The sequence below is a fragment of the Gouania willdenowi genome, unplaced genomic scaffold, assembly GCF_900634775.1.
Source record: "Gouania willdenowi unplaced genomic scaffold, fGouWil2.1 scaffold_62_arrow_ctg1, whole genome shotgun sequence".
NCBI lineage: Eukaryota > Metazoa > Chordata > Actinopteri > Blenniiformes > Gobiesocidae > Gouania > Gouania willdenowi.
The window spans coordinates 823901-836227 of record NW_021145227.1 but is presented as its reverse complement, the minus strand read 5'-3'; the positions used below and the strand labels follow the sequence as shown (position 1 = coordinate 836227).

Genomic DNA, 12327 nt, shown 5'->3' with positions numbered 1-12327 from the left:
AGTAACTATAATAAAAAAATATATATTAATAATGAAAAAGAATATAATGGTAATTATAAGAATAGCAATATCTTCAATAAATAGTAAAATTATACAATAGCAATAACAATAATATAATGAAAATCCAGTAACTATAATACAATAACAACATAAAATAATAAGGTTATAGCAATAATAATAATACAATGAGAATACCAGTCACTATAAGATAAAATAATATAACAAAAAAGAATAATATAAGAATAGCAATAACAATAGTGTGTGTGTAAAAGAGATCAGAAAGTACCACAAAAAAAAACGTTTTGCAACACCAAAGTCGCCAATCTCTCTCAACGGCTCTGAGTTCACCATGTACATCCCGATGTAGTGCACGCACATCAACCGTGTGTGTGTTTGTTTACATTGTAGCTGCTAGCATCTTTCTTGGCACATAGTAGAATATGAGAAGAAACACTCACCGTTGCGCAGGACAAACAATAATCATAGTGGACTAATCCGCTCACAAAAACGTTACATTCCTCTGACTGAAGAAGCAGAATGTTTGCGATATGGTAATGACCATCAGCACAGGCACCGCCCACACTCATGGAGACGAAGGAGGAAGTGACGTCTGTGACCCGAGATTTAAAGAAAGTTTGGAATCATGGGAATAATATTAAATAACCATGAAATATTAACTTAAATGACTTTTAGCGGTACAAAAACCTTTTTAATATCGACCAAATTACTCCAAAATAACAGATACACACTCGGGTATTTGGAACGTGGATGAATAGCAGTTGATTCACAGTTCATCTGTTTCGCCTTCAAAATGGATGCCGGAAGTCGTCTCTCAACACATGGTGCGCTAGCGCCCCCTCACACCCTGAGGTCAAAAGCTGAATAGGTTTGTTTTCGAGGCCGTCCAGAAGTGAAATAAAATTAAAATAAACATTTTGAAATGACCAAATTACTCCAAAATAACAGATACACACACTTGGGGTATTTTGAACCCGTCGACCGAGTTTCAAATTGAACTTGCACTGCGTCCTGGAGATATTTGGTCCACACACATCCCCACAGACCGCCCTTGCTTTTTAGTTAGATATATAATGTATTTTGAAGTGAAAAAACTAAAGTAGCTTTAAGTGATTTATGGCTTAATTAAGGTTGAACCATTTTCTTTGTAAAATGGTGACTCATAAAATATTGCCTGCACCTCGTAGTACTATCTGCTTAAAAAAATAATGTGGTTAAATGAGCAAACGTGTTTGATATGACTTTTAAGCAAAAAGCAATTTAGCACTTTAATTCAGCAGTTTGTTGTCAGGCCTTTATCTGTCATATTGTAAACTGGTTGTGAGCTATTTCAGTTTGTAAGTCAGCAGTGATGGTAGATTATAGATGTTTTTTACGGTAGTTTAATTAAGTTGTGAATATGAAAAACAATCATAGCAATGATGACATAGTGGAGACATTAGATATTTAGTTATTGTGTATTGTTGCTAATATTGCGGTTTACTGATTTATATCAGGGATTGCAGCTAACAAATTTGTATTTTCTTTGTTCTTTACAGCCTTTGGACACCCTTTGGTCAGCCCTTTGGTCAGCCCTTTGGTCAGCCCTTTGGTCAGCCCTTTGGTCAGCCCTTTGGTCAGCCCTTTGGTCAGCCCTTTGGTCAGCCCTTTGGTCAGCCCCTTGGTCAGCCCCTTGGTCAGCCCCTTGGTCAGCCCCTTGGTCAGCCCCTTGGTCAGCCCCTTGGTCAGCCCCTTGGTCAGCCCTTTGGTCAGCCACCTCATCTCATCTCACCTCACTTATTGCTTCACGTTAGTTTTTCATTGTTATTGTTAATATATTAAGTTAGATTAGATAAATATTATTAGATAGCTCAGAGTTCACTTTAGGTTAGATTAGGTTTAGCTTAAATTAGTTTAGGTTAGATTAGGTTTTGCTTTGTCTCTCCCTCCCCCCCCCACTCTTTTTGTTTCAGGATGCCTCGGAAGGGAAGACGCTCCCAGGCCCAGAAGCAGCGCTGGAGGAAGCTGGATGCGTCCGAGCTGCCCGCCCCAGCTCCTCATCCCATTGACGCAACCCCCTGCCCCCGCTCTCCTCTGAACAAGGTATGTTTGCACCAGAACTGACATGCTGACTTATACAACCCACAGGCTATTCAGTGTGACACGTTGACATCATTCACACAGTGTGGAGTTTAATATGTTTATTATTTTCAACAGAAGGTTGGTTCGTCCCTGCCAGCTGGACCGTTCTGGAGAGTGGGTGACACGCGTGCCACCTTTCAAGCACGTAAGTATTAGATTGTTTTTATCATTAAATATCTTAACTAATTATTTTGTGTATCACACATTTTTTTTTTTTTTTTTTTACTAGTGTTTTCATTCACTAGTAAAAAACAGTTATAGTTGTATGTTATCTCTATGTCTGAAATCCCTTTTTAATTCTCTTTTGCTCTGTTTTTTGTAAACAGGCGGCGGTACTGGTCACCGCCACAGGGTCCTGAAATGGCCAACTTCGCCCCTAACCGGGCGCCGCTACAAGTTGGTCATACCGCCTGAGCTCCCTGACAAGAAGGTATTAGTTATTGAATCTTTCACTCTGTTAAAGAAGTACTTTATATTGTATTTTAATTGTGATTTTAATGCTAAAGCTGTGGTATTTGTTTTGCAGACTGTTCTGATTGTCGGGAACTCCCATCTACGGGCTATTGTAGATGGCTTTGTCCGGATGCCAGAGTCTCAGCTGAGCTTTGGTTTCCTGTCGGCATGCGGGGCTTCTGGTTCAGAGATCCGCGCTGAGGTTCTGCACGCTGCAGTTCCTCACTCGCCTGATGCCGTCTGCGTCATGGCCCCCGGCAACAACCTGACCAGCACCACCGTTGACGTGGCTAGTGGGGACTTTAAAAACCTCCTCACCACTTGCAGCAACCGCTGGCCAAAGTCTAAGGTAAGCTTTTCTTTCATATCTTGTAGCTTTTGCCTTGGTGAACATGTGTGTAATTTTGCATGATGGTGTAATCTTAATTTTGTCACATTTTATTTTGTGCAGGTTTTTGTTGTCGACTTCCCGCCGCGCCTGGCTGTTGAGCCCCAACACCAGGACTTGCTACGGCAAGAATACCGCCGTGTGACTGCTCGTTTGGGTAAGAGAAAAAAATATTATCTACATCCATTCATTGAGAAATCAAAAGAAAAAATATATGAACTACATTTTAACAATTCATGAGTCTAAATGGATATATTGGTACCATGATGACTCATGTTTTATTTTGTTTTTCAAGGTGTGAAGTACTTCAGCGCTACAGAGCACTTTCCCCTGAGCAACTTGGCGCTGTGGAGCAAGGATGGTGTGAGTACAATATCTAAGAAAAACAAAGTTGTTGACTTAAAATGAGTCAACACCAGATGCTCATTGACACATTGATATTAAAATATTTTGTCTTTCTCTTTTAATGTCTTATTTCTGTAGGTCCATCTGAGTGATGATAAGGGGATGCCCATCCTCGTCCAGTTGTTCTGGTCCGCTGCCAGCCAACATCTGGAGACACCACCTCCTACGCCCTGGGTCTCTCCCAAGCCATCACCTCCAGTTAGGAAAGTCACTCCTAAACTGGTTGTGAGGGAGAGCTCCCCAGCTCCACGCAGCCCTGATACCCACCAGTGGCGGACCATCGGTCAGGGTGGCAAGGTAAAATGTGGCATCATACAATGATCACTTTAGGACTAGTGACAGTTTACCTGTTTTAATTCAATTTGATGCTTTTCATCATTGCAGACGAGCCCTCCTGGAGAATCTCCAAAGTCCAGAGGTTCTCCGCAGCGCAGGATGGCTCATCAGCAGGTTTGTGATTATTCACATGTTCCTTTAAGATGCTGTTGGATGGTTATTGACAGGACAAACTGTAAGTAGTAGTGTCTGCTTTGTGTTTTACAGGAGGAGGAGAGCTTCCTTCCACTGAACCCTGTCTGGTTCAGCGGCACAGCGCTAAGTGCCATGGAGAAAGTCTCTCCCTCTCATCTTTCTTGCCTGGCGGACTTCCAGCTTTCTCCTAAAGCAAAGAAGGTAAGTTGATTGATTCACATTTTATCTCTTGCAGAAGACTTTTTCATAAAACGTTTAACATTTAATTCTGAATGTTTCTTAATATCACCTGTAATAAAGTAAAACTAATAATAAATCATCTTTGATTGCTACAGTAAAATATATTTTTACATTGTTCTTTAGCTCTTCAAGTAATTGGTATCTTGTTGGTTGCATAGGTAGCGTCCCCTGTACATAAACGCCGCTCCCGCCCGCGGGACAGCACACGATCTCCAGCGATCAAGGTAAAAGTGATGCACATTTGCAGCTCATTTATTTGCAGCATTCACAGTCCTCACAGAGACAAGTAGAATGTCTTCACCATCTAAAATGTTATACTATGATATTTTGTTAGGTGGCTGGAACGCCTTCAGCCCCCCGTTCCTGGAGATCGGAGGAGGACGCTCCTTTGGGCCCTTCTTCCTCAGCTCAGACAGTACGTTTTTTTTTTCTCTCCATATATGATGAATGCAGTTGTTGCTTCATTTTTCTGTGCATTAATGATATTTTTGGTTTGGAAATTGGTATAATTTCATTGTCTAAGAGAAAAGCTATAAAAAACTAAGAATTTTACAGCAATGATGGTGTTTGAAAAGTGCTTTGTGTAACTTTAATGTTTAATTGATGTTTCTATGTGTGACACAGACGGCAGCTCCGGCAGCACCCAGACAGCCCAGGACCCCTGACGGGCACCCACCCCGCTTCCCAACTGCAGTGGCCAATGTAAGCTTTCTGACACACACACAGACAGCTTACTCAGTATCTTCATTGAAATATCTACATTGTCACACTTAAATTTATTGTTTCTTCTCATCTGTTACCAGTTGGTTGACTTAACCCCAGCCATATTGCCCTGCCTTTGGAGTGATACAGACACCCCCATCTGTTCTCCCATTGCAAAGGTAAGGATTAGTGCTCTTCAATAATATGCATCATGTGACTGAAAATCTGTGTTTCGCTGACGTTTTGTTGCTATGTATTCAGACGGCCAAGATTGTCCCACCTTCTCCAGATGGTCAGACCTGGATCATTACGGATGTGGGCTGTGATCCACCTTCTCCTGACGAGGTATATTGTCCTCACCACAATAAACAAAGACATTATTTACAAAACATAGCTACATCTGTGCCCAGCCTTACTATTGTTTTTTTTTTTTTATAGTAGCATTTTATTATGTTTTCAAAAATGTACAACAACAAACATTTCTTTCCAATACATGCTAATTTCTCCAAACTCATTATCCTTATACTGTTCATACTTGTATTAAAAGGAATGCTTAAAATAAACAGACAGGAAAAATAGGTTGTAGCCCAAAACCAGGGGTGTAATTGACAAAACTCAAAAATTATCTTTTCCGTCTCTGTAGAATAGAGAACCGTCCTCAAACTTGCATCACACAGACAAAAAAAATCTACAAAAGCAGACATACATTTCAGTAGTCATACACAATCAGGTCTATGTTGTCCAACATATTGTAGTCTAAGCGAGGCTGTCAATTTCTCCATATTATAAATGTTTAACACTATATTTAACCATTCATCAACAGTAGGCACCAGATCACAGCGCCATCTCCTGGTTGGTTTTTTACAGACTTCTTAATCCTCAGTAACTTAACATGTTTATTTTTAAAGTATTTAATATTCCCAGATCCACAATATTAAAACTATTTGGAATTTTAATTCCAATGACCTCCATTATTTTCACTATATCTGACCAATATTGATTTATCAAGGTGCATCCCCTTCTCAGCCATACTACTATGAAAAATGTATGCTTCAATTATTAGTTCCTTTTCAGCACATCTCATTTGTGTGCTAGTGATTAAAAATTACAATTATTAGCTTTGTTTAATTAATGTAGTGCATGTGCTGATTTATCTTTGCAAGGAGTTGTTTCATATTTGAACATTCATTGATATTTATTTTCATTTATCAGACAAACCAACCATCCACTCCATCTCAAGCCAAGGAGCCTTGGTTCATGACGGCTGCATCCACCTCAGCTGGACCACCTACAGAACCAGTAAGTTCATTCGTTTTCAATGTACACACTAAATATTACATTCAGGTACACCTTTATTGTTAGTTATTAAAGTTTTGTGCCTGTGTGGTTTACTTTATTTTAAAGGCATAAAGATTTATAATTGCAATAAATGTTTAGAAAATGTGTAGCATAGAACCAGTGTAAGGTGCTCTTTAAAATCCATAATAATATAGTTCAATATAGGGTTCTGGGAATTATAGTTAGTATGATTATCATAAATATGAATGAAATATTAGCATTCTGTTTCCCTTATAGCAGTTTGTAATAATATATAAATAAATATTAATATTGGTAATAATAATTATTGTAAGAAATAACATTAATAATAAATACTATTTTCTCTAATGCTAAAAGTGATAAATTAAAACAAGAAAACTTTTTGGGAACTCTTGCTTAGTTATTAACAACAACGATCACTAATCCTGAATATAAAAATACTACATTACAGAATCGGAAATATTTTATTAATCCCAGAAGAAAATTATTTGAATAATAATCTGAATTAATAAGCAATTGGAATTTTTTTCTGTAATTATATATGATCATTATTGTTGAATATATGGTAGTAATAGTGATACTTAAAATAATTCTATAGTATTGTATAATATATTATATTTTGACTAGGTTAATACAATTCCAAAATTTCACTTTAGGATGTATTTGAAGTATTAAATATAAATAAATGTTTAAATATAATTAATAAGTTAATTATACATTTTATATACAATATATATTTAATATAACATATATATTACATACTTAATTCTATATTATTAAAATCATATATATAAACAACTGGTCAAAAGTTTTAGAACTCCACACTTTTTCCAGTTGTTTATTGTGTCAATGCACTCTGAAATGAAAGCATAAAACAAATAAGCAACTTGAGTTGGAAAAAATCATAGAATCAATTCATAGACCCAAATGTATTTTAAACTTTTGACTCATCAATGTACAGTGTTCACTGTTTTTATGCAGACACAGGGGGTTGGACGTAACTAAGAAAAGTTGGAATTAGTAGCACCAGCTTTCAAGGCTGATTCAACCTTTATTGCTGCAGAACAGCTTTAAATTGTTAACACACTTTGTATTCACTGAAAAAGGATTATATGTATAATTCTGAAATGTAGATTATTTTTCAGTTTTGGGTAACAAAACCTTTTATTTATTTTTTTTTTTTACTTTTCGCTGTTCAGTACTTACCTTTGTACCATTTCAAGCTATTCATTAGACTTGCACGACTTAAATTGCATTAAATAACTGGAAATATTAGGGTGTTCTAAAACTTTTGACTGGTAGTGTGTGTGTGTGCATGTATATAATGTATATTAATTATTATGATGAATTAAATTTTACCTCAATTTGAAAGCATAAAGATTTGTATTTTATTTCAATTTAGAAATAATATGTAGCATAGAACCAGTGTGAGGTGGCCTTTAAAATTCATAACAAAATAGTTCAATATAGGGTACTGCAAATTTTAGTTAGTATGATTATCATAAATATGAATGAATTATTCATTCTGTTTTCCTTATAGTTGCTGGTAATGATGCTAAATAATATAAATAAATGGTATAAATATTGAATATTGGTAATAATTGTAATAAAATTTATGATAATAAATACAGTTTTCACTAATGCCAAAAGTAATAACTAAAAACAAGAACTTATTGGAACCCATGCCTGGTTATTTACAGCAGTGATCACTAATCCTAAATATAAAAATACTACATTTCAGAATCAGAAATATTTTATTTAATCCAGAAATAAATTATTTGACTAAACAATGGAAATAATTTCTGTAATTATATATGATCATTATTATTAAATATATGGTAGTAATAATGATACAAAAAATAATTTCATATTTTGACTAATACAATAAAATGTTTTTGAAGTATTAAATATTTTTACATTGTAAATCAAATATAAGTTAATGATTTAATTACATATATTTTATGACATATAGTACATATTTAATTTTATAATAAAATCATGTGTGCACATGTATATGTACTGTATATCAAATATTATTATAATCAATTTTTTTATATTGTTTTTAAATATACAGTTTATATAAATTATGTAATTTTAAGTCAGTATTGAAACTACATACAATAATATTTTTTAATAATACAATTGCTAGTATTAATTGCAAAATAATAGAAACTTAAAAGACAATAATTTAACAAATGAAATACGTAAATACAGTCAAATGAAGCCCTTTAAAAAAGTAATTAAAGCTCAATTTTTTAACATTATTTCAGGATAAAACCAGGAACGAGACTCTGCGTGTGGAGTCAGTCCGTGCCAGTCATTCACAAAACGACAAAAGGTACAAGGACTTCTCCCGCAACCATCAGTGTGCCTGTAACGTACTGACATTCCTGGCATACCAAAGTGAGGATTGTCTGTTCACCAGTACTGCACTCGATAGAGTCCTGGCTCAGGGAGATTCTCTGTATGTAGGAGTCAAACAGCAGCTGATTCATGACAACACCTTCCAGAGCAATCACCTTGCAGTCGAAGAGATGCCAAAACAAGTCCTCACAGACAGGCATTTGTATAATGTTAGCATGGGTGACATCAGGTGTGGCTTCCTCAAAACCAAAGCGTCCAGCCCTGATAGACGGCAGTGGTGGCTTCCGCTTGCTACCCAGCTAGAATGTCTCTCAGCAGATGTCAGCCAGGCTTTAATTATAATCACGCCGGAGTGTATCGCTGTTTTCCGTGACACGTCTGGTAGGTACGGAGTTTTTGATCCCCACTCCAGAGACCAAAGAGGCTTACCCACCTATCAAGGAAAGGCGATCGTCTTGACTTTTGCGGAACTCAGTGACCTGGCTGACCACCTTCACTCACTCTTCAGAGATCGTGGCGACTCTGCTAGTTACGAGTTTGTCCCCATTGCTTTTCACACTGACAACAACACTGAAATTCTTCATAATCCTACGGAAATTGAGATCCAAGATAAGGTGTGTGAACCTCCTCTCCCAGTATTGCAGGTAGACCATGAGACAGCTGTCTTTGACAAGATTAATGTGGTTGTTGAAGACTCCTCAGCTGTCCCACAGGCAGCAATTAAGTTGTCTAAACTTAGCAAAGACCAAAGGCGAAAAGCCAAGAGAAAAGCCTTTCGGCAAAAAACCCTAACAAAACACAAAGTGGTGTCTCCTGGACTCAGTCAGGTGAAACAAAGTCGTGAAAGGATGAAGTATGCCACTTGTGCAGAATTTCAAAAGAAAAAGATTCAGGCACAGAGAACTCGCTATACAGACGACAGCCATCGCCAACAACGGCTGTCATCATTTAAAAATTACTATGCGAAGTTCAATATCAAATTAAAAGAACTATTACAAATAAGATACAAAAGAGATCCTGCATTTAAGAGCAGACGGAAAAATTACCATGTCCAGAGATACAGGACGGATCCAGCTTTCCGGATGAACCAGAAAAATTACCATGTCCAGAGATACAAGATGGATCCAGCTTTCCGGATGAAGCAGAAAAATTACCATGTCCAGAGATACAAGACGGATCCAGCTTTCCGGATGAAGCAGAAAAATTACCATGTCCAGAGATACAGCACGGATCCAGCTTTCCGGATGAAGCAGAAAAATTACAATGTCCAGAGATACAGCACAGATCCAGCTTTCCAGAGCCGACAGAAAAAGCACTTTATGAATAGGTACAAGATGGATCCGGGGTTCAGACTACGTTATAATCAACACCGTAGCCTGCTCAGAAAAGGCAGGTTGGCCACCGACGCTACCTTTCACCTGCATCTGAAATTGCAGAAAGCACTGAGCATCAAGAGGAAATATCAACACCTCAGAACCCCTGGCCAGCCAGTGCTAAATTCACTCATGGCAACTGCGATTGCAGCGTTTCGTGAAACCATCAGTCAAGGACCCACATATATCTGCACCGTCTGCCACAGGACAATGTTTCCGAATCAAGTCAAGCCATGTAACAGAAACAAATACTCTGCCAACATTCAAGTGGCAGAAGCATGCTTGACCAGAATCTACTTGCACATCTGTCATGCTGAGTGCTCATCCCCCTGTTCTCTGCCACCCGAAAGACTGCAGGAGTGGATTTGCCACAACTGCGACAGCCACCTCAGCAGTGGGAGGATCCCTACACACGCAGTAGCAAACAATTTGGAGTTGGCACCCATTCCCCCAGAGTTGGCACAACTCAACGTGCTGGAAAGACAACTCATTGCGAAAATTCTCCCATTTGCCAAGATCATTGCATTGCCAAAAGGACAACAGCGAGCAGTCCACGGAGCTGTCGTGTGTGTTCCATCAGAGGTGGAAAGCGTCGTCAACAGTCTTCCACGTCCACGCACCGAAACACAGCTTCTACAGGTGAAATTAAAGCGTCACATTCGTTTCAAAGGCTACCAGCACTTCTACAACGTCAACATGAAGAACGTGTTGGCAGCCCTAGAGAACCTCAAAGAGCAGCACTCTGAGTACGCCGACGTGACCATCGACGAGGAGGCCGCATTCCAAAACCTCCTCCAAGATGACCACGCAGATGCTGCACAGTGGGGAGAAGACGGCATGCTCGACCAGGAAATGCTGGAAGTGGCAGGCAGCTACGCTGACAGCTATGCTGAGCCCAACCAGGCTGAAACGGTCCTCGACCAGTCTGCTTACAACGGAGACTTGCAGCAAGACATTGCGGATGCTGCACAGTGGGGAGAGGACATCCAGGACGAGGTGCTGCTACAAGCTTGTGACAGCTCCACTGAATTACAACAGGCCGAAAAAGACACCCAACAGCAGGAGGATCTAAGACCTGGTCTTGCTCTTGACACCTGCATGCAACCGCCTGATATTGCACAGGAAATACTTTCGTACGGTGACGGCATTTTCAGCGTTGCACCCGCACAAGGCAACAAACCCATTGGATTTTTCGCCATTCCCAAACTGGAAGCCATGGCATTCCCCGTTCAGTTTCCCACCGGGAAGAACACGCTGGACGAAGGTCGACCCATCAAACTTTCTCCAAGCCGGTATTTCAACGCCAGGCTTTTTGGAGCAGACACACGGTTTGCCGAGGACCAAAGCTATCTGTTCTTTGCGCAATTTGTAACAGAGACCAACATCGCGCGAGGTAGCATGTCCATTCAAATGCGAAAAGGGAAGACCCACACTAAAGACGGGCGTGTTGTCAAAAACTCCATGCTCCAGGACAAAGAGGAGGTGGAGAGGTTAATTCAAACCAAAGAGGCCACACGATTCATGCAACCTCTTAGAGGCACGCCCGCTTATTGGCAAAAGAGCTTGAAAGACCTGCATGGCATGCTGAGGCAACTAGGCAAACCGACGTTTTTCTTGACTTTTTTCTGCGGCTGAGATGAGATGGCCTGAAGTCATTGAGGCCATCAAAGCTCAGCAAGGTGAGACACTTGGAGACTTTTCAGAGATGGATTGGAAAGCCAAGTGTGACATTCTGCCGCAGCAACCCCGTCAGGTCATGCGCATGTTTGAAAAGCGTGTGTGACGCTCTAATGGAAAATCTGATCCTGTCACCTGCGCAGCCCATCGGCGAGGTGGAGGATTACTTTTATCGAGTGGAATTCCAGGCCCGAGGAAGCCCACACATTCACATGCTTGTGTGGGTCAAGGATGCTCCAGTCTACGGCGAGGTTATTAACGAGACGGTGTGCGACTTCATCGACCGTTACATTTCCTGCCAGATGCCTGACGCCGAGACGGAACCGGAGCTCAACAAATTGTCTCCGAGGTTCCAAGTTACACAGCAAAAGCCACTCGTCCTCATGCAAAAGGAAATGTAACGGTCGATATGGCTTCCCCAAGCTGCCGTTTGACATCACCTGGATCACAGAGTTTTGCCCTTTGGATTTGGGGGAAGAAGAAGGTCAAGATCAGGAAGACCAGAGAAAGGCAGAGAAAGAACTGATCCAAAAGCGGCAAAAAAGAGCCAAGGACAAACTCAAACCCGTGAGGGACCTCCTCTCGGATCCAAAGGTCTCGTTCGACACCTTTTCAGATTTCCTCCGCCTTTGTAACTTGGAGCGTGAGGAGTACATGACTTACGCAGAAAACTTAACAAGCGGGAGTGTGGTCATGCTGAAGCGGCATCCGAACGACTCCTGGGTCAACGCCTACAACCCAGATCTACTCCGTGCTTGGAACGCCAACATGGACATCCAGTACGTCCTTAATGACTAT

The 12327-nt window shown here is 39.8% G+C and overlaps 1 protein-coding gene across 1 annotated transcript in view; it reads left to right on the top strand.

Annotated features, from left to right (window-relative positions):
• Positions 1–1560: 1560 nt before the first annotated feature.
• Positions 1561–12327, top strand: part of LOC114460740 (uncharacterized) — a gene marked incomplete at its 3' end in the record, with an annotated part of 24607 nt that continues 13840 nt past the window's right edge. The window contains exons 1-11 of the mRNA XM_028442649.1: positions 1561–1884; positions 1916–2100; positions 2215–2284; positions 2466–2569; positions 2666–2941; positions 3044–3137; positions 3276–3343; positions 3464–3682; positions 3770–3835; positions 3929–4057; positions 4255–4320. Of these exons, the coding sequence (XP_028298450.1) occupies positions 1972–2100; positions 2215–2284; positions 2466–2569; positions 2666–2941; positions 3044–3137; positions 3276–3343; positions 3464–3682; positions 3770–3835; positions 3929–4057; positions 4255–4320 (1221 nt within the window). The remainder of the gene's footprint in view (positions 1885–1915; positions 2101–2214; positions 2285–2465; positions 2570–2665; positions 2942–3043; positions 3138–3275; positions 3344–3463; positions 3683–3769; positions 3836–3928; positions 4058–4254; positions 4321–12327) is intronic.